Source organism: Manis pentadactyla, chromosome 7 (genome assembly GCF_030020395.1).
Source record: "Manis pentadactyla isolate mManPen7 chromosome 7, mManPen7.hap1, whole genome shotgun sequence".
Classification (NCBI taxonomy): domain Eukaryota; kingdom Metazoa; phylum Chordata; class Mammalia; order Pholidota; family Manidae; genus Manis; species Manis pentadactyla.
Window position 1 is genome coordinate 803,575 of NC_080025.1, and position 22,374 is coordinate 825,948.

At 52.3% G+C, this 22,374-nt stretch overlaps 2 protein-coding genes across 5 annotated transcripts in view; both read left to right on the forward strand.

The window, feature by feature from the left end:
- The first annotated feature begins 226 nt into the window (after positions 1-226).
- Positions 227-12,049, forward strand: CLN8 (CLN8 transmembrane ER and ERGIC protein). Of its 2 annotated transcripts, none has more exons than XM_036898254.2 (3): positions 227-331; positions 8,166-8,831; positions 10,642-12,049. In XM_036898254.2, exons 2-3 carry the CDS (start codon positions 8,289-8,291, stop codon positions 10,945-10,947), a joined length of 849 nt encoding a protein of 282 aa, XP_036754149.2. In that variant the 5' UTR covers positions 227-331; positions 8,166-8,288; the 3' UTR covers positions 10,948-12,049. The 2 variants fall into 2 exon arrangements, with proteins under 2 accessions (XP_036754149.2, XP_036754150.2); XM_036898255.2 differs by lacking the exon at positions 227-331 and adding an exon at positions 483-664.
- Positions 12,050-12,184: 135 nt separating this feature from the next.
- The window catches only part of ARHGEF10 (Rho guanine nucleotide exchange factor 10), a 79,775-nt gene continuing 69,585 nt past the window's right edge, over positions 12,185-22,374 (forward strand). For all 3 annotated transcript variants that reach the window (XM_057505043.1, XM_057505044.1, XM_057505045.1), the window contains exon 1: positions 12,185-14,498. The gene's annotated coding sequence lies outside the window, so the exon portion shown is untranslated. The remainder of the gene's footprint in view (positions 14,499-22,374) is intronic.

The window sequence follows — 22,374 nt, forward strand, 5'->3', positions numbered from 1 at the left end:
GTCTCACGTGCCCCGCCCATGGCTCCGCCCAGCGCCCCCTCCTCCGACAGAGACTCCGCCTCCACCCCGCGTGCCCCGCCCACGACCCCGCCCAGCGCCCCTCCGGCAGAGACTCCGTCTCACGTGCCCCGCCCATGGCTCCGCCCAGCGCCCCCTCCTCCGACCGAGACTGCCTGTGCCCCGCCCACTGCCCCTCCTCCGTCCGAGGCTCCACCCCGCCCCGCTTGCCCAGCCCGTGGGTTCGCCCGGCCGCCGCACTGAGCAACACCCCGCCTCTGAGGTACGCATGCGCGGCTGCGTTTGCGACGCGTCGTGACGGTGCCGGCAGCCGGTGAGGGCGGGGGCGAGAAGGGAGGCGCTGGTGGGGGCCTCCCGCAGCACGTCCCGCTTTGGGCTCTAGGTGCGCGGGACTGGGGGCGCGGCGGGGACAGGACAGGGGGTCGGGGCGTATGGGCGGGGGCTCCCCGCGAGCTCCGGGCAGGGGAGGCGGGGCAGGGGCGGTGGAGCAGGGGAGGCGGGGCAGCGGCAGTGAGGAGGGAGCGCCCGCCGCCGCCGCCGCCGCCGCCGCCGCCGCCGCCCCCTGCGGCGCCCCCTGATCTGGAAGTCCAGGGGAGACCCCCCGAGGCCCTCGGAGGTGCTCACCGAGGGGGCGACGCAGAAGTCGGTAAGAAATAACATTCTTACTTTGTTTTCATTTTTCTTATCTGGAAGAAATAGTTTTACGCACTGTCAAAGTATAATTCTGGAAATGTTAGAAACGTCAATTCTTGTGCAGACAGCACATGTTGGCTGCATGCACCTCCTTGATGAGGGACAGCAGGGTGACCAAGGGGCTGGAAGGGAGTGCCGGGCACCGACACCCGGAGCATGGTCCGCCTCTGGGATGCCCCTCGCGGTGTGCCCTCCGGACCTGCGCCACCTCAGGTTCGCCTCTGTGAGGTGCCTGGCCAGTCCTGTAAGCTGGCTTTCAGCGATCGCCCTGGAAAGTCAGGTGATCCCCAGGGGGCTGATCGAGCAGTAATCCCGGCTGACATACGAGCACGTGACCTCTTTTCCTGCTCTTGACGCCATTTCCAAGTCTGGGGTCAGTTAGCCACATAGAGATGCAGGTATCCACAGCATTTCAGCAGCTCTTCAGTGAGTGAGGGCCAGCTGGAAGGGTCCTGGCTGGCAAGCCCCCCTGGTGGCACTGCCTGGTCAGCACTGTGGCGATGGGACCGAGGTTCACTAGATTTTTTTAATGTCTGGTCCAGTGCAGTAAGTCAGCTTCAGCCACCACATCAACAACAACCAAAATCCGCAGTTTGTGGGTCCATGAAAACAAAGGCCTGCATGGAGCCCTTAAGTGGGGCTTGGATGCAGCAGTGGAGCTGTGCAACCCGGTGCCCTGTGCCATGGAGAGAGGGATGTGGTCAGGGGCGGGAGAGCCCAGCTCTCCCCAGCCTGTCGGGCCCTCCCAGAGCAGGGCCAGTTCGCCACAGCTGTGCCCATGTCCTGTGCATCCGTGACATCGGGGAAGGGGCAGTAGTGTCTCCTCGGGCTTGGGGAAGGCCGACTGGCCACCCTGACTGGGCCCCTGCAGGTCCCCACCACCCACCGCCTGGCATGTTCCCTCCTGGTGTTTCGCCTCCGTTGTACATCTGGGTGGGGGTGCAGACTGGTGCCAGAAAGGCCCCAGAAGGCCCAAGGTGACAGGTCAGGCCAAGCTGGCACAGCTTGCTGGGGAACGTGTTTGCAGGTTCTCAGGGAGGCTTGGAGCAGGAGAGTGGACTTGGGACTTGGAGGGGCAGCAGGGTTTATAGCAAGTCATTCCATTTTTACAGTCGGCCCTGGCACCAAGAGCTTGCCCTGTCTCGGCTCTGGCTCTGCTGTTGATTGGCTCCAGTGTCTGACCCTCACCTGCCCACTGTTGTTTCTGTACATATGATACTGTCTCCAAAAAGACTGTCTGGAAGGCTTGAAGACCTGGAAGCCAGTCTCAGCCTTTCCTGGGGTATACATTTTAAAGAATAGTGTTTTTCCATGGAGTCGGGAGCCAGCTCCTCTCTGCCGACCTAGAGTGCTTTGCACCATACTTGTTGCCTGGCTGCCCTGGGCTTCCCAGCCCCGCCTCACGTAGCCAAGCCTGGGCTTCAGACAGACGCACACGCAGTGAGGGTCTGTGCCCCGGCCACTGCCCGAGTGCTGGGGGCCGGGGGTGGGTGTGCTCCACATCTTGCAGCCCCACTTCGTGTTTCCCCAAGTGTGACGGCCACCAGGAGCACCTTAGGCCGCCCCTCCCAGGCCGGTGTGTCACCCCAGGACCCACCTTCCTTGTGGTGCTGGCCTGTGTTCAGGGCTTCTCTCCAGGATAATCAGGTTCGGTTATTTTTGGTGTTGGGCTCCCATGGAGTACCACCTGGGGCGCACAGGAGGGCCATTGTGCAGTCTTTAGTTACCCTAGGCTGGCGTGGGGAAGGAAGACACAGAACCACCAGCTCAGCTGGGAGTTTACAGCCTCAGGGAGCCTGGGCAGCGCTGCAGAGGTGGGCCGGTGCTCCGCTGGTACCAAAACGCAGGGACCACAGCACTGCCTGCCAGGGGCCGGGGCAGGTGGCGCCACCCACGGACTAGCCAGTTTGAGGCCAGCACCTGAGCCCGGCTCCCTGTGTCAATTGGATTGTAAGTTGAAGGCAGGCCGTTTCCTGCCTCCTACCGAGTGAACGCCTGATGCATCACAGGTGCCTCATATGCATGACCAATATCCTGCTGACCTTTATTCATACTCTTTATTCCTGTAGTCGGACGCTGATTTACAACAGGGCTAAGAGACTTGTTTTCTTAGTTCCTAAGTGGCAGGACCAAGATGAGGGGGGCCCCTGAGTGAGGCCCTTCTTGTTCCTCTGGCCTGAGTGCCTGGCGTGCCTCCTGACAGCAGGGGTTCTGACCCTTTCCACCAGGTCAGCGCTCCTCAGAGCCACAGGGAGCCTCCCAGGTCAAGTCAAGACAGAGAGCTCACTGATGCAGTCGTGGCAAAACGGGAACTGTGGGCTGAATCTGGTGGTGGACTTATGGGAAATCATGAGGAGAAATGAGAAGTCCGTGTGTTCACAGAGTAGTAGTTCTGTGCAGGGTGTCATGGTTACCCCGTGCCCATGAGCTTTCCCTGACTGGGCCCCTGCAGGTCCCCACCACCCACCGCCTGGCATGTTCCCTCCTGGTGGCTCGCCAGTGTTGAAAATCTGTATGCCCTCCCGGCGTCTACCTCACCGGATGTGGATCTCATTGGCTATAGGTCAGCTACGTCGTTCCCATCCCCTGGGGCTTAGCAGGTGACGTTCCTGCAGAACCCAGCAGTTCCAGGTACTCTTATGTGATGGTCTGTCAGTGTGACCACAAGAGGAGCCTGGGCAGAGGGTCAGGGAGAAACTTTATTTTCATGGGTCCTGGAGGCACGTGCAGGAGCTCAGGGTGTCAGGAGGGAGGAGGCTCGGGTTCCCAGGACGAGGGGTCTGGGTGGGGTGAATGGGCTGAGATAAGTTGCTGGGCCTTGGGCAGTAGGGTGGCCCCTAGTTGTCCCGGCACCTGGCCCGGGATGATTCAGGCAGATGTCCGTCCCAGCATGTAGGCAGATAGAGGTGGCGTAGCTGCAGGTGGACTGGATGGCACATCCCATGCCTGCTTTGGGTGGGGTGGGGGGGTCTCTCCCCAGGCAGGAAGGGGCTTCAATGTCCAAGCAATACACGAAAAAAATACACACATACACACTCTACACAGATACCCAGAGCTGAGTGCCCTTGCCAGCCCTCAATGGAGTGTTAAACTTGATATGTGTACAGAGTAACAGTTAAGTGTGTTCTCAGGTGTGTAAGTCACGGCCTAGCAGGAGAGGGAATGTGGGCAGGTCTCAGGGCAGCCCTCCACAGCGTAAGCGCTGTGAACACGGAGCCCTCTGCATGTGGTGGGACAGGACTCGGACTTGTAGGCGGAAAACGCACGCATGAATGTATGTGGTCATTTCTCCCCTGAATGAGACTCACAGAGCTGGACTGGTCCTGGGCAGTGGAGGAAAGCAGACGCTTGTGCCTTGGATTTTGTGACCACTCTCAAATCCGAGTGTTCAGTTAGGAGTGGATCCTCTCCAGCTTGTGCTACATCAGCCAGTATGTTCTGTGGTCTCAGAGCAGCTGCCTGGTTGTTTTACTGCTGTTCGCGAGCCACCCCAGATTGACAGCTCGCTTACCTCTGCTGCTCCAGGCCCTGGGCTCGCAGGAGGAGTTGAGGTAGAGTGGGCACCGTCCCCAGGACTGAGAGTGGTAGCTGCACGTTGGCAGCGCTACCATGGGGTGTGGGTGGGAGAGGCCTTCCCCTCCCTGGGAGGCCCTGTGGTGTGTGGAAGGCAGGGGGGTGCTGGAGGCCAGGCTCCTGAGGCCGCTTTGTCAGCAGCTGACTCTGGGGTCCCCGTCCTGCACCGTGGGTTCCTTCCTGTTTTGAAACTGCAATATAAGTGTTTGCAGTTTCACAAAGAAAGCAAGTCCACATGTATGTATGTCTGCCTGCTGGAGCATAGTTTGAAATGCGTCCTACTTTTAGCAACACTGGGTGCCAGGCGCTGGGCAGAGGGAGTGGCTGGCGCCGGGAGCTGCCAGCCCCATGGGGCCAAGGTGACCGGAGCCACGTGGTGCCCATGCTGTGCTGTGGAGGTGGGCGCAGCGGGAGCCTGAGCACGGGTGCACACGCCCAGGACCTGGCCCTGGCGCTGCCCCGCCCAGGGACGCTCCTGGAGGAAACGACCCTGTCGCCAGGATCTGAGAGTAAGGGGCTGAGTGGGCAGCGGCTGAGTGAGGGCCCAGCTGGTGGAGCCCCAGAGACAGAGGCCCAGGGCTAAGGGTGCAGTCTGGTGGAAGCACGGAGCGGCATGCAGGGGATGGTGCCAGCTGAACCCCAGAAGGTGGAAAGTGTTGGATCCTGAGAGCTCGGAGTTCAGATTTTAACAAGAAAATACGTGAAACCTTGTGTGGGGACTATAGGACACCCTTAGTGCTGACTGGTGCGAGATTAGACAGCAGTCTTCAGTGTGGGGGCAGGGGAGTTCATTGAACCTCATGGCACACATTTCATATAAAATTGAGTTAAGAAACTTCTTTTTGAGAGATTGATATTTACTACATCTGGCTCAGTATTTTGTAGGTTCCCTTTTTGAGATTTGGAATTCTAGTCTGGATTTTTTTTTTCTTTTTTTTTTCTTTTTTTTTTTTGTGAGGGCATCTCTCATATTTATTGATCAAATGCTTGTTAACGACAATAAAATTCTGTATAGGGGAGTCAATGCTCAATGCACAATCATTAATCCACCCCAAGCCTAATTTTCGTCAGTCTCCAATCTTCTGAGGCATAACAAACAGGTTCTTACATGGAGAACAAATTCTTACATAATGAATAAGTTACATAGTGAACAGTACAAGGGCAGTCATCACAGAAACTTTCGGTTTTGCTCATGCATTATGAACTATAAACAGTCAGTTCAAATATGAATATTCATTTGATTTTTAAACTTGATTTATATGTGGATACCACATTTCTCTATTATTTTTAATAAAATGCTGAAGTAGGTAGATACGAGATAAAGGTAGAAAACAGAGTTTAGTGTTGTAAGAGAGCAAATGTAGATGATCAGGTGTGTGCCTGCAGACTATGTGTTAATCCAAGCTAGACCAGGGCAATAAAACATCCACGTATGCAGAAGATTTCTCTCAGAACGGGGGGGTGAGGTTCTAAGCCTCACCTCTGTTGATCCCCAATTTCTCACCTGATGGCCCCCCTGCGACTGTGCCTGTCTTAGGTTGTTCCTCCCTTGAGGAATCTTACCCGTCTCTGGCTAACCAGTCATCTTCCGGGGCCATACAGGGAAATGTGAAGTTGGTAAGTGAGAGAGAAGCCTTATTGTTTGAAATGGTTAGCTTTTTATTTCTTTGCATCTTTATGCCCTGTAGCTTCTATGCCCAGCATTTGTCTTGAGGTATCTTTACCACTTGGAAGAATTATGATACTCGGTAAATTTGATATGAGGCACGAATTCTATTTAAGGGTTGTAATTAGGAAGGAAGAAGAAAAGCTATAGAAGTAGCAGGCGGGAGAAAACATGGGAAGATTGATTATTTCTTTGACATATCTTCTTGTAGAGTAACTTCAGCATGTATAGGTTTTAAGCTACTACTTAAATTGCGCACACACATTAACATAATAGGAGTATAGTTACATAACCAAAGCATACCTGTAATTACCAGCCATCTCCAGTGAAACCAAGAAAACCAGTTAGGCACCTTAGGCATTTGTGAAAACTTATCTATGATATGGTGGATATTGTCCAACTGAACTTGAACAGTCTGAGAGAAATCAGACAAAACAACCCATTCCTGGGGAAAGTTCACATCCCTTATGTTCTTTTAACAGTAAATAGTCTGTAGTTCTAAGATTTTGGAGCGCTACAATTTGCACTTCTCCTAAATCCTGATTGAGTTCCAACAGTCTAGATCCAGTCAAATTTGTTGTTTTACTGTATGCACAGGCCAGCTTAGATATCTCCTTCCTCATTCCCATGGCAAGTCCAGGAACTGGTGGGATGAGTGCATCTACAGCTGTAGCAGTGCGTGGATCTTTGTTGGGGTTTTTTGATGATCATCTTCTGGCATGAGTCTTCCAGAGAGTGCAGATGTTGGAAGTTCTTTTTCATATCGTATCTTAGTTCATTTTCGGGGTAGCCAAATTAGGCTTTGATCCTCTGTATAAACACAAACAGACCCTTTGCCTACACTTTTATATGCCCTTTATACTCTTGTGTAGAACTCATTGGAGGTCACCACACAGGAACTGCCCTTTTTTTTTTTTTTTTTTTTTTGGTATCACTAATCTACACTTACATGATGAATATTATGTTTACTAGGCTCTCCCCTATACCAGGTCCCCCCTATAAACCAGGAGTTCTTAAATATATCAGGAATATAACTTGAAGTCTGTTTTATGTGATCTCCAGGTTTTGTCAGCATCAAAGTTGGAATAAGAAATGGGTTGGTTGTGAAGAGCACAACTATTTTATGTTTCTGGGCAGTGAAAGAATGAACTTTTTGTTTTTACATCATTGCAGAGAAAAGCTATGGACCTACTTCAATTGAACTTACTTTTCTGAATAGGTAAATATGTTCACAGTATTGTCCCTGCCTGCCTGTAGGCAGCCACTGTTAGTTGGAAAAAACAAACTTTTGAGGCAGGGTACTGATAAACTATACCTGTGGCCCAAGGTTAAATCATCATTTGTGTACTTAGTTTAGGGGATGGTTTTCATGGTTTCAGTGAGAATTACCACCTAAAATTGGCCGGCTGGAGGAGGCGTCAGGATGCTCTGGTCCAGGAGTGGGAGAAGGGTGTCCTCTGGCAGGGACTAAGGGTAGCTGGCAAGCTGTGTGGAACCACGTGGGCAGAAGGTGCCCAGCGGGTCTGAGGGGCCCATGGGCCCTGCCTCACTGCCTGGAGGTGGGCACACCCATTCTTAGTCGTGGTCCAGGGCACCTACTTCGGACGGCGCACCGAGGGCAGAGTCCACACCATTTGCGAGGTAACAGACTAGAACAGAGGACTGATTTCTTCCTGCTGTATGGGGACGTCTGGGTGGCAGTCAGTGATGACAGCTTGTACTGAGCCAGGTGGCTGCCTGCTCTGTGCCACACCCTGTCCTCATCCCTGTACGTCGTCACCTCTCCTGTGCTCACAGTGGTGCTTGCTGTAGGGGCCGTCTGAGGCCAACACGTGGCACCCCATGGATTTGATCCTGGCACACCCAGCCTGTGGTCCAGGGACTGGCTGAAATGTGGTGGGATGCCCGGGACATCCCGGGGAGCTCAGCAGCGCCGCAGCAGTGCTGTTGTGAGTACAGGGCAGCCAGTGCGGCCATGGCCACGAGCTGCCCTGTGGGATCCGTGAACCGCGCTGCAGACCGGCACACAGGGACAGTGCCACATGCACCGCCGGCTCTAGCTGGCTTTCCCCTTGCCCTCCTGTGCTGCCAGCTCTGCTGTGCTATCTTCACGCCCGCATTAGACGGAAAAGAGTACTTTCTATTGCCATGTTCTGGGGAACTGGGTCCTCGCTGTGTGCGGTCAGCATGGAATGACTCCTCTCTCCCTCTGCAGACTGGACGGCTGCACGTAGACCTGGGGACAGGTGTGCTGACTCGGTCTCTCAGATGAGATGCCGTGCAGGGCCCCACAGCCCTATGTTGGCTCTTGGGCACCTTTGAAATAAAACTGAGGACGATGTGTCTTGTGAGTGACGGCGGGACACCAGAGGGCGTCTTCAACCTGGACTACACCTCATGGGAAACTCGCTGGGCACTGGCGGCCACAGGGTTTGCCTTTTACCTGGGCGTCTTTGTCATCTGCCACCAGCTGTCGTCCTCCCTGAACGCCACTTACTGCTCCCTGGTGGCCAAGGAGAAAGTGTTCTGGAACCTGGCGGCCACCCGGGCCGTGTTTGGTGTGCAGAGCACTGCAGCGGGCCTGTGGGCTCTGCTGGTGGACCCCATACTTCAGGCTGATAAGGTGCATGGTCAGCAGAACTGGTGCTGGTTTCAAGTGGCCACAGCAACTGGCTTCTTTTTCTTCGAGAACGTGGCGGTCCACCTGTCCAACGCACTCTTCCGGACGTTCGACCTGTTCTTAGTGACCCACCACCTCTTTGCCTTCCTCGGGTTTCTTGGCTCAGCGGTCAACCTCCAAGCAGGCCACTATCTCGCCATGGCCACACTGCTTCTGGAGATGAGCACCCCCTTCACCTGCGTGTCCTGGATGCTCCTGAAGGTAAGTGGCGCCTGGGAAGTGCAGGCTCCCCAGCAGTTCTGGCCCAAGCAGCAGAGCAGGTGAGCTAAGCGGAGCACCTGCCCATTCTGAGCCTGTACTGCGGGTGTGCAGTGGACTGTGCTAGTTATCAGCAGCCTAACTGCAGCATACAAAGTCAGCAGTAGACTCCTTCCCGTTGAATTCCGTTTTATTTATTTATTATGTATAGTTTTAAAGAAACCTTTAGGCTCCCAGCTCCATAACAAAAGGAGACTCACTGGACCTATGACTCAGGAGGGAGTATTTAGAAGCCCTAGAAAACATGATTTTTCTTCCAAATGCTTGTAAAAAAAATTGAAGTGATACATATGTATACACACATATCTTTAACGTTTTTTCATTTCATGTTATTTTACATGTAACATGAAATCTAACCTCTTCACAAATTTTTAAGTGCACAATACGTTATTGGCTCTCTGCACAACATTGCACGGCAGAGCCCAAGAACGTGTGCATCTTGTTTGCTTGCCTGTTGAGTAGTGACCTGCTGTTTCCCCCCTGCAGCCCCCGGCACTGGTCCAGTGTGCTTCTGTGAGTTTCGCTGTTGTACCAGCGTAGGCGAGCAGACTTGTGTCTCTCTTACTGGACCATTTCACTGAGCATCATGTCTGCAGGTGGTACACTTGGTCCAAGTTGTTGCATATTGAAGAATTTGCTTCTCTTTTCCACATGAACCATTTTCTATCGTGTATATAATCTATTCACTGGATGGACCTGTCAGTCGTTGGCACACCTGCTCTTCGCATAAGCGAAGTCAGACACAAAAGTGTGAGCACCATAGGATTCCAGACCAAGACAAATTATGAATGATCTCACTTGTTATGTAGAATTAAAAAAAACAAAAACAAAAACCCACCAGATGCAGGGAACAGATGGGTTGTTGGCTGAAGCAGGGAGCTGGGGGTGAGCCAGAGGCATAAGGAGGGTGAAAAGGCACAAACTTCAGCTACAAAATAAGTAACGAACTTACATGATTTAAGTTATATGACTTACAGGGTCTCATTGCAAGAAAAAACGTGACTGTGGTGATGGAGTTAGACTTACTGCGTCGATCATCTCACCACTTACACAAATGTGGGATCATTGTGTTGGGCACTGGAAACACAAGACGTTAGGGGCTCTGCAAAGAGGTGGGGATGAAATGTGTGCTCCATTTTAAACAAAGGAGTGAAATAGGGCTTTTCCTGCTTCTTTGCCTTCTGGACCCCTGGCCCACTCTGTATGCCAGGGCCTGGGGCCCGCTGCCCTGGGGCCAGCCTTTGTGCCCAGTCTGATGTGTACCATCTCCAGGTTCCCTGCTCAGTTTTGGCTATAATGATTGGAAGCTGGGTTTAATGTAAATTGAGAATAATTTTAAGGTGACTCCCTTTACGCTTGTATCCAAGGGCCGCTGGGTGGAGAGTGGCCAGACACCAGCCCAGCGGGACGGGGATCTATCTCATCCTTGACTCCCTCTTGGAGGCAGTTTTCTCCCAGGCCTGGTGTGGGAGCTGGTCTGGCTAGACAGTATATTCTGGTTTTGCTAAGCAAGCATTACCAATTCACCCCAAATGTACAGATTCAGGGTTAAACAGAAAGACTGAAGTGGCATTGAAAACAAGATTGACTTTTGCTCCAGGGAGCAGAGCATCTAGAAGAGCGGGAGGAAGAGGAGAAGGGGAGGCCGGGGTCAGCCCTCCTGTGGCTGGGGCAGAGCCCTCGAGCCGCTGTGGCGGCCCCAGGGTGCAGGGGTGGCAGCGGGGCACTGACACCTGCCTCCACTCGCCCGCAGGCCGGCTGGTCCGACTCCCTGCTGTGGAAGCTGAACCAGTGGCTGATGATCCACATGTTCCACTGCCGCATGGTCCTGACCTACCACATGTGGTGGGTGTGCTTCTGGCACTGGGACGGCCTGGCACGCAGCCTGTACCGGCCCCACTTCGTGCTCTTCCTGGCGGGGCTGAGCCTGCTCACGCTTGTCCTCAACCCCTACTGGACCCACAAGAAGACCCAGCAGCTGCTCAGCCCCGTGGACTGGAACTTCGCGCCACCGGACACCGGGGCCAACGGCCCGCGGCTCCCCAAGAAGGTGCAGTAGGTGCGCTGCCGCACTGTTTCCAAGACCCCCATCTGCCCACAGCCCAGGTGTCGCTGGCACGGCGAGGGGGCCGCGGGGCCCCGGGGCCAGTGGGGATCTCGGGCCGGATGGAAGGCTGCATGCAGTGCCCCGCCCCCCCCGGTGGCCAGGCGGCCAAAAGACATGGTGGAGCCGAGCGGTGCCGGCTGAACCCTGTTGTGCTGTTTTACCACCAAGGACTCTATATTAGAACAAGAATTTGTGTTCATATTTTATTGCTCAATTGACAAATAAGGTAGATGTTGGGTACGCAGACTTGTCTGGATTTTGGATTCATTTTTAGTTGAGTTGCTTATAGTTGCCACAACTAGACCATCATTTCCTGATGGGTGTTTTTCAGTAGATTCCAAGACCAGGTGATGACCTAGTTTCCCGACGAGCTGTCCTCGGAGATGCGCAGCTGTCCGCAGAGGCAGCCCTGCAGCCTGCTGCCCATCCTCCCCCGCCCGGTGGCAGCCCTGAGTTGGGCCTAGGTAGTCTGTAGGCAAGCAGCCAGTCTGTTGGCAGCTGTGCAGGGATACCCTCCTCCCAGGAGCCCGCAGCATATCACTTCCCTCTCACAGAAGACCTACATCAGTTCCTGTCTCCGTGAGCGGAGAGCAGTCCTGGGAGGTTCTCCCTGAGGACCCCACCTTACCCCGACTTGGCCAGCAAAGGCTTCATAGGAACGCCCCAGTTTGCATAGCAGGGGACCTGCATATGCATTTTATTCTTGACCTGAGTGTGCACTTAAAACTAGAAGTTCGTTCTTATCCAAAGCACCTTGGAAGTTTTTGTGAAAAACAGGAGTTTACTGGTCATGAAAATCACATGTGACTGCTTATGTAGCAAGGAGCCCATGGCGTATTGTGATTACAGAGCTCTGACTTCATTATGTTTAGGTAAAGATACATAATACCTCTTAAGAAGTGATGCAAACCTTAAAGATACCCAGCAAATCATGTCCCTGCTAGGAAGACTGCTCACTAACTGGCCTGTGCCCACACACCCTTCCTTGCGGAAGCAGAGGTCAGGGGTTTTCCAGGTGAGCAGAAGTTTAATAAAGTAACTGATGTTTACAGATCCAGAAGAATGCCAGTTCTTGTCTCAGTGCTGTTCATATCACTGTGAATGTTTTATAGGATGCAAGTGATGATAAATCTTAATGTATTCAAAACTCAGTTTAAAGTTTGAAATATTTAGCTTAATTTTTTTATCTTCCCTTCACTAGGACTTTGACCTTCCCAGTTCACCACTTACACCCCCTGTAAAGATGTATTTTGAATGCAAAAAGCCATAAGTGTGTAAAATGCACCACACACCAGCACTGTCCTCACGGGGCTCTAGTGAGGAAGGCGCAGGCGGGTATGTCTGGGCAGAAAGGGCTTTTGGAGCCCCTGTGTTCCAGCACCAGTGGGCCTTTATCATCTAGAGACTGGTAATGCCTCCTGGATCGTAGGACACTTCCCAGGCTCTTCACCAGGCCCAGTCACCCCACCCCCGCCACGAGAGTGGGTGAAGGTACAGAGCAGAGTGGGCCCCACAGCCTGTGTGCCCCATTGTTTGCTGAGACAGAGCAGGCGCTCAGCGGGGAGGATGCCCCGAGTACAGGAAGGTCAGCAACACTGGCCTTGACCCTCCTGACCACTTGGGGTGGAAATCAGCTGCCTTCAGCGAGTACATGGGCTGTCAGCTTGACCTGTCGCTGGCCACCCTTGGCACTGTGCTTTCCCTTCTGGTAGAGAATTGCTTCTCTGTACCCGTGGGACACAAAACAGGCCAAGGAGGCTGAGTCGAGTGTGGCGGGGAAGGCTGTGGACTGGAGGACAGCGCCCACTGGCACCCACAGTCCTCTGGGCCCTTCCCAGGCCCCACCCCCTGCATGCTGCCCTTGCCAGGCACAGCCAGCTGTGTGGCTTGGGTTTGCCAGGCACTGTGCCGGGTGACCTGTCACTTCTCTATTGTTCTTGGCACAGGCAACTCTGTGAACTGGGCTGATATAAAAAGAAATTGAAAATCAGTGTGGAAACTGGAACCTTTGCACACGTTGTTGGAAAAGCAAACTGGTGCAGCTACTGTGGGAACCAGTGTGGGGACTTAGGAAAATCAGAAATAGAGCCACCACGGGATCCAGCAATCCCGTTCTGGGTATTTATCCAAAGAAAATACAACCAGGATCTGGAAGAGATGTCTGCACCCCGTGCTCGCAGAACTATTCACAGTAGTCAGAGGTAACGGCACCGTAAGTGCCCACGGTGGACGAATGGATAAAGTGGTGCATTTACTTAACAGACTCTTCTCCAGCCCTGCAAAAGGGGATCCTGATGTGTGCTACAGCGAGGATGAGACTTGAGGATGTTGTGCCGAGATAAATAGTTGCCAAGAGACAAACACTGTGTGCCTCCAGCCACGCAAGTCCCGAGAGCCGTCCCAGTCACAGAGACAGGAGGTGGAAGGTGGGTGCCTGCGGCTGCCGGGGGCGAGGAGCTGGTGTCAGTGGGGCTGGAGTGCCAGTATTATGAAGTGACGGTGGTGGGAATGGTTCCACAGCAGCGAGAGTGTGCTCAGAGCCCCTGAGCTGGGCACTGAAAAATGGCTCAGACAGTACATTCTGTTACGTGTATTTTACCACGATTAGAAATAATATTAAAACAGATGATAGGACTTATCATTTGCGTTGAGTTTACTACTATCCAAAAATTTTAAAGGAACAGGAAATAGAATAACAACTAAATTCCCAGAAATTTATAAAAACGGGCTCTAGATGAGTATTTTTATTTTAAACTTTGCTTCCCTCCTCTCCGTATTTGTCCCCATCATTCCACCTCCTTTGAGATGCCCTGGTTAATTCATGCACAGAAGGCCAAAAGGTACCGAGTGCCCACCTTGTCTTCAGCACGGGAGCGAAGAAGACAGAACCCGCCGGAGGGCCGGAGGGCCGTGCAGGAGCCCCTCTGCCTGCCCCTCACCAGGCCGCCTTCCCCGGAGGCCTCCCTGACATCCCACACTCCACTTCCTTCAGTTTATTTTCCGCTTTCGGCTTCCCGTCCCAACCCCTGGGCACCTTAGCACACCGGGCCCCAGGTGGGCACTAGCAGGCCCCGCCCACTGCTCCCATCCCTGCAGACCAGGCACCCTGAGGGGCGGTGCTGGGGCCCGGGTGACACCGCGGGGGTCACGGAGCCGCACGGCTGCACCGCCTCCTCCCGCTGGCCCCGCCCACTGACCCCTCCCAGGACCACACTGCTGAGAGCCCCCCACTCGCCCGCCGTCCCAGGACCCCGTCTCCATGAAGCTCTGCACAGCCCAGGGTCGGCTCTGAGCAAGCTTGGGGCCCTAGCGCCGTCAGCCACGCCACGCCCACGTCCCCGAGAGAGCCAATCCTGAGCCGGGACGGCTGATTGGCATGCAGCGGATCGACTGGGCCCATCTGCCGCTGTGGGCGGGCCTAGGGGCGGATCCGGAAGCGCCGCCGAGCTGCCATCACCCCCGCGGGGGTCACGGCACCTGAGTGGAGGCGCTGCGGAGGCACGGTAGGCCGGGCGGGGCGGCGGCGCGAACCTGGCGGCTAGGGGAGACCTGCCCTGGCCCCAGGCCCACCTCCCACCTGACCCCAGGCCCCACGCTCCGCCGGACCTCAGCCCCTGGACCTGCCAGTGTTGGCTCCCCGGGGCCTCTTGTGGGGCCGAGGGCGGGTGGAACCCCTCGGCGGGTGTGGCTTGCGGGGCTGGCGGTTGCTCCAGGCATCCCCGGGATCCGCAGGCTCAGCCCCGGATGCCCAGGGGGCCTGGCTGGGGGCAGCAGGCTGGGGGACCCCCAGAGGGGGTGATGCTCCCCGGGCTGGAACTTGCAGCTGGCCTGGCCGCTCTGGAACTGGTTTGCCTCACTGTAAACAGACAACAGAGCCGCCCCGAACCTCCTCTTCACCGTGAAATGGACTCGTACTCTACCTCCAGCGAGTGCTCATTAACCCATAGTGGTGTTTTCAGCCAGCACCACAGGCAGCCATCCGCCCTGAGGGGTCAGCCCGGCCGTGCCTCAGAACTGAATGTCAGAAGATTCGGGGAGCCCTCGGAGAGAGCCTGCCAAGCAGTAGCTCCCCCTTACGCAGTCATCCACATAGGAATGAGAAAAGGGAAGGCTTTGTTTCCCAGTTTTACTGAGCTGTGTTGACACACGATGCTGCGAGTTTACACAGTGACCTGACGTGGGCATGTGCTGCGAATGATCAGTGTGCATCCATCCCCTCAGAGAGTTAGAAAGAGATGTTTCCCTTGTGATGGGAATGTTTAGGATTTACTCTTAGCAAGCCTCAGCGTGGCCACACGGCATTGTTTACTGTAGTTGCCACACTGTACATAACATCCCAGGAGTTATTTATTTTATAACTGAACTTTGTACCTTCTGACCCCTGTACTCCAATTCTCCCTCCTCTGGTAACCGCCAGTCTATATTCTCTGTATCTGTGGCGTTTTAGGTTCCACACACAGTGAGCTCATACAACATCTCTGTCTGACCCGTGTCATGTAGCATGTCACTCTCTGGGTGTGACCACGTTGTGGAGAATGGCAGGATCTCCTTTTCTCTGGCTGAGCAATACTCCACTGTGCGACTGTCCTGGCTCTTGTGAATAATGCTGCAGTGGACACAGGGGTGTCTCTTCGAGATCCAGATTTTATTTCTTTCAGGTAAAACCCAGAAGTGGAATTGTTGGGTTATAAATAATTTGTAGTGTTCTGAGGAGCCTCCGTACCATTTTCCGCAGACATTCCCACCAGCATATGAGGATTCCCTTTTCTCCACATCCTCACCAACAGTTATCAGTAGCTGGAAAGGTGGGTGGTGGTGTCTCATCGTGGTTTTGATTGGCATTTCCCTGATGATCAGTGAGGGGAGCATCTTTTTATTAACTGTTGGCCATCTGTATTCCTTCCTTAGAAAAATGCCCATTTTTAGTGGTATTGTTTTGTTCTCTCGAGTTGTATGAGTTCTTCACATAGTTTGAGTATTAGTCCCTTACCAGGTGCATGCTTTGTGAATACTGTTTTCACGTTCCGTAGGCTGCCTGTTCATGCTGGTGGTGGCCTCCACTGCTGTGCAGAAGCTTCTTAGTTTGATGTCGTCCCACCTGCTTACTTTGGCTTTTGTTGCCTTTGTTTTTGGTGTCTAACTCAAAAATCACTGCCAAGACTGACGTCAAGGAGTTTACCAATATATTTCTTCTAGGATAGCTATGGCTTCAGTTTTTTTAATCCATTTTGGGTTGATCTTTGTGTATGGTGTAAGAAAGTCGCCCGGTTTCATTCTCTTGCATGTAGCTGTCCAGTTTTCCCAACACCAGTTATTGAAGAGGCTGTCTTTTCCCCACTGAATATTCTTGGTTCTTGGTCCTTTGTTGTAAATTAATTGATCATACATTCATGGGCTTATTTCTGGGCACTGTTCAGTTCCATGGAACTATATGTCTGTTTTTATGCCAATATATGCCATTTTGATAACTAGATTTGTAGTATAATTTGAAATCAGGGAGTATGATGCCTCCAGCTTTGTTTTTCTTTCAAAAGATTGCTTTGGCTGTTAGTAGTCTTTTGTATAAATTTTAGGGTGGTTTTTCTGTTTCTGTGGAGTATACTATCGGGATTTGACAGGGGTTGCTTTGAATCTATAGATGGCTTTGAGTACTATGGACGTTTTAACAGCATTCTTCCAATTTGTGAGCATGGAATATTTTTTTATGTGCATCTTTTTCAGCTTATTTCATCAATGAGATAGTTTTCAGAGCACAGGTTTTTGACTTTCTTGATTAAATTTATTCCTAGGTATTCTTTTTGATGCAGTTCTAAATTTGCTTTCTTAATTTCTGTTTCTGTAAATGCAAGACTTTAAAAGCATCTTAAACAACTGTTGACTTAATTACCATAAAGCAAATATCAAAGAAAATGTTTTATAACAACATATTCTCTGAGTGTGACTCAATTAACTTAGAAATAAAGGTAATTTAAAAAGCACTTAAAGAAAAATTAAAAATATATTAAAGTCAAAGAATACCAATCTTTGAAATTAGATTATACTTAGCAGTGAAGGCTAATTTTAAAAGTTGTGAAATGTGGCTTGGCTAAGACAGTCCTTAAAAGGATATTTATTGCTTTCAGTGCTATAATTAAAATAGAAATGTCCCAAAATAATTTGTCTATACCTTAAGAAATTAGACATAGAATAAGAGGACAAACCAAAAGTAAAAAGGAGAAAGTGTATATGGTAAGGGCAGAAATTAATCAAGTGGGAAATTGTAATGCCACACAGACAAGAACGATTCTGCAAAGAAAAAAATTGAGAATCTCTGGCAAAACTGAAAGGAAAAGAGACACAGAGAGAGAAAAGGCATAAATAACAGCCACTGTAGCGGCAGAGTAATGGTCCCCCAAAGCATAGACGTCCTAAACCCCAGAACCTGTGAATCCATGACCTCAAATGGCAGATCTGTAGATCCGATCAAGGCGAGGATGGAGATGGAGGAATTATCCTGGGTTTTTCAAGTGGTCATTAAAGTGAGAGAGGGAGGCAGATGATGTGACAAGGACTCTGCCCACCGTCCACCCTCATGGGCTCTAAAGATGGAGGGAGGGGCCCCAAGCCCGGGACCACCTGTGAAGCTGCACCGCTGAGAGGAGACTTTCGCCGGAGTCTCCAGAAAGGGACACTGCTGCCAACACCTTGGTTTGGCCCAGTGAGACCTGTGCTGAACTGTGACCCACAGAACAAGGTAATAAATTGTGTTGTTTTCAGACTGAGTGTGTGGCAATTTGTTGCAGAACCTCTTGAAAAATCATGCAGGCGTGAGGGGGTCTAATCTACATGTGCAGCCATGATTAAAGCTATAGTGTGATCATGTCATGAGCAACTCCAGGGGAATACATTTGAAATCTTAGGATCAGTAGATAAATTCATAGAAAAATCTAACTTACCAATACTGACTGAAGAAAACACGGAAGACCTGAACATCTAGTACCCGGAATAAAATTGGAGTAAATGCAAATTTCCAGCAAGAAAATAGAAGATTCAGGTGGTTTTTTGGGTTCCACTAAAACTTCAAGGAAGAGAGAATTTAAATTTTAAACAAATTCTCCCAGAGAGTAGAGAGCATTCAGCATATTTGATGAGGTTAGTTTAAACTTGATAAGAACAGCGTGAGAAAAGGAAATTGCAAACAATCTCATGAACGTAGGTGAAGAAAAACCCTTCAAAAATCAGACGATCCAATTCAGCAATTCTTTAAAAGGGTAATACATCCTAGCAAGCTAGGATTATTTAATTCAGAAGATCTATTACTTTTGAATCCCCACATAATCATCTAAAGCAGGAAAAGTACACATCATCAATAGCTGCGGCAAAAGTTTTTGGCAGAATTCAAACCACATTAACAATACAGCCTCCTTCCCAGCTGGTTGGAAATGGAAGAGAACTTCCTTCATCTGATAAATGTATTTACACACATCTCAAGCAGAAAGTTAACTGAATGCTACACATAGAAGTTTAAATGTCCCAGCGGTTGGGAAGGGGGTGTGCTGCAGTGACACTGAAGATGTGCATAGCCTGACAGGTTAGACACCCAGGGAGCAAAGTTCAAGTGCCCCATGAAACATGTGAATGTTCACATAAGTGTGGCTTATAATGGCCTCAGCCCAGAAGTGACCTAAATGTCCTGGAGATGGTATAAATGACCTTGGTGTGTTCAGAGGTGAACAGGAGTGACAATGAGTGAACCTGATGTGGCACAGCAAAGTGTCAGAGAAATGCACGCAGCAGGACACCAGTTACTACAGCACCGAGAGCATACAGTTCTGACCATGAGAAATGGGGAGGGGGCTGTACACAAGGGACCAGACGTCCTCCCCGGGTCCACCTAGCCGCATGTGGATACCCCACTGCCATCCTGTCTTAAACCTGGTGGTAGGTGAGGGGTGCCCACTGTATTCTTCACTTCCTTCCATGTGCTATGTATGATACCTTGTATGTGTGGAAGAGGTCATAAGGCTCATCAAGCGCTGACGTAGGGGAGAGCCCGGGTGAGGTGGTCCGTGTGGCCCCACGTCAAACAAGGACACCCTCGTGACAAGAATGCCCTGTAATGCGCCTTCCAAGGGCATGTGGCCTCTCCGACATCTCCCAGCTTGCACCCTGAGAAGTTAAATACTTTGTGCAGTCACCCAGTTGGCTAAAGCACAGTGAAGGTGGAGACACATGTCTTTTTATTTCCAGCCAAATGCTCACTTAGTACCACCGCTGCTGATGATGAATATTAGTTAATTACTCTAGTAAGATGCCCAAGTCTGTCTACAGAAGAGGAAATGCCTAGATTTTTAGAAACTAGTGCCGTTCCCACCTCAAATTACTGTGTTAACATTCATCTTCCACAACGTAACAGTCTGTCTGAGTCTAGCTTAGGAAGGAAATGGGAACAGGGATTTAAGCAAGCCTGTGAGCATCCACTGATTCAGTGCTTCTACACACACCTCAGATCTTGCTGGGTCCACCCAGGCGGGGCTGATGTTTTAGAAACAGGAGGGGCAGGGCTTCGTGTTTTTCAGAATGGCTTCTGGGTCATCGTCTGCTTTAAAGACTTTAGTCCAGTCAGAAGTAAGCTTGGAGACAAGCAGGCGAAACCTGAACAAAGTCTAGCGCGGTCAAAAGTTAAAACGTCTGCTGCAGTATGGAGCAGGAAGCTGGGTATGTGGACACCACCGGCGTGCTAGACGCGGCAGCAGCTTCAGAAGGTTTCTGGGGTACTGGACGTCCTGTGTCACAGCCACAGCTTCCCGTCTGTGTGAAGTCAGCGTCCAGGAAGGTGTTTCTACCCAGGCAATTGTGCAAGTCCGGACGGAGCCCCACCAGCAAGCATTTGGAATTGTCAGGGCTATGAAACATTGTTGTTTGTATATTTGTAAGTAAACTGGAGAGGAAAATGATAGAAGATAATATAATTAAGCATGAAATTATTTAAAATGTGTATTAAACGTTGATGCCCCAAAAGAAGTACATACATTGTATCAGCATGAAGGAGATAGGCTTGAAAAGGGGAAGCAGAGACAATTGGAAGTCCAAATTCAGGGAGTTCATCACATTGAAACTCACTTCAAATTCTCTCTCTTTCTCTTTACCTGATGTCCAAAGTCATGTTAAAAATTAACCGTTGGACAAAGCAAAACAGAAGGAACAAAACAGCAGCACACACAGACTCCGAGAAGGGACTAGCGGTTACCAAAGGGAAGGGGGTGGCGGAGGGCGGGTGGGGAGGGAGGGAGAAGGGGATTAGGGGGCACTATAATTCACAATCACAATGTAGGTAGATCACGGGGAAGGCAGTCCAGCACTGAGAAGACAAGTAATGACTCTTTAGCATCTTACTACACTGACCGACAGTGGCTGCAATGGCGGGGAGGGGGACACTTAGTAATACGGGTGAATGTTGGATCCACAATGTTGCTCATGTGAAACCTTCATAAGACTGTATATCAATGATACCTTAATAAAAAAAATTAACTGGAGGCATAGTTTACATCTCTAAAAGGGATGTGCCCGATTAAAATGTACAGTCACAGGAGTTGAGAAAATGCCACGTAACTGGTCCCCAACCAAGATACACAGCGTGTCCCTGCCCCAACCCCCTGGGAGCCCCAGGCTGCCCCTGCAGGGATTTTCACCAGTACTCACCGCATGTCAGGGGAGTGGACAGTCTGGGCCGGACTTGAGGCTAACATTGACAAAGGAAACAGACACGGGATAGCACAGGCACAGGGTCCCGAGGCTTCCAGTGGCCAGGAGGGAGCCTGGGTGGGGGAAAGGCACGGCTGAATCCTGCAGCTGGGGTGCCTGGTCCTGTCTGAGCAGGAAGCAGTCCTCTCTCCCCCCTTCCCTGGTCCTCCCTGGACTTCCTTGGACCTCCCTGGCCCTCCCCACTAATCCCTGCCCTTGAGCTGTTGCTGGTGGTCCCAGATGAGCACCAGCACATGGGCTGGACCTGCTGACTGGTGCACTGTGCAGCCCCTTACATCTCGCCCGGTTGTCTGGGTGCCACCCTGTGCTAATGGAGAGATGTTACCTTACCCTCTGTTGTCCTTGAATCCCAGCGCCTCCCTGACTCGTGTGTCTTACTAGGCATTGGCACCCCCTAGCGCACCAGCCCTGAGAACCACAGCTTCTGGAGACAGAACCAGGTCCTTGGAGCAGGAAAGAACCTTCTAGATCTGTAAGGTACTTCAGCATTCCATCTAGCTCCAGCTACCCAAACTTTGAGCTGCTCTACCACAGATTTGGTACAGAGAGGAGAGGGAGGCGGAGAGGAGGAGGTGGGCCATGTCTGTGGGAAGGGACACCACCTCCCGACAGCCCCCAACCTTCTGAGCCTCAGTGGGCCACGTGCCAAGCGCCTGTGCTCCAGCGGAGGGGGCTGACCCATCCCACCTCCTGCACCCTGGCACTGGCCCTCCGGGGGTGCTTTCTCTCTCACCGCGCCTCCCCCTTCACCTCCCCGCCCACTGGGGATGGAGCAAATGGGAGAACAGCTCAGAATTGTTGCTGGTGCTCAGGGAACAAAAACGTCCCTGTTGCTGCCTGCACAATGCCCCCTTCTCCCTGCCGGCCGCGCAGGGGGCTGCAGTGGCATGCCTTTCCCTCCCAGGCCCCTCGGGCCTCCGCTGACTCTGTCTGCACCGCTCTCCCTCCCCCAGCCATGCCTCTGGCCTGCCCTCCGTGAAAGGGGGCTGGGGGAATGTTCCAGGGTAGCAACAGGAGTGCCTGCGAGGAGAGCCGGGCCTGACTCCCTCCCATCTTTCCCAGCGACTGACCGTCAGCTACGCACAGCGCTTCAAGCTCAGCAGCGGGCCCCTGGGCCATGGGTCACGTGTGTGAGGACAAGGTGTCTGTGCAGGAAGGCAATGGCAGGCCCGTGGTCACCGGCACTGCGGGCCCCTCACAGGGCCTGGCCCATCCCCTAGCCGGGAGTGGCAGGGCCACGCTCCATCAGGGGCGTGGCTCATCATCTCTTACCTGCTTCTTTGCATCTGTTTTTCTGGTGATACCTTTCCACTGTTTTCTCCAGTGGGGATTTTCACAGACGGGTTCCAGAGGTCACAGAAATGGAGTGTCAGCTCGAGAAGGCTGGAAAAATCACAGTGCCCAGGAGGCTCTTCCCTTTGCAAAGGCAGGAGAAAGTTCCTCTACAAGGAATCTAGGCCCCGCTGGCGAGGACTTCGGTGCTTGGCGGGGAATGGGGTATCTAGCAGGTGGGGGCCCAGGGTGCTTGGTGGTGTGCAATCCAGGAATTCGCAGTGGAGGCCCCAAGGCAAGCATTCGGGCACCCCCTGCACTGCAGGCCGGAGTCCCCGGGGACGCCACACAGGTGGGAAGCTG

Excerpts from the sequence above, each read along its gene's own strand:
- CLN8 (XM_036898254.2), top strand. The coding sequence starts at position 8,289 with ATGTGTCTTGTGAGTGACGGCGGGACACCAGAGGGCGTCTTCAACCTG. Across the intron at positions 8,832-10,641 it reads TGTCCTGGATGCTCCTGAAG|GCCGGCTGGTCCGACTCCCT; the intron begins GTAAGTGGCGCC and ends ACTCGCCCGCAG.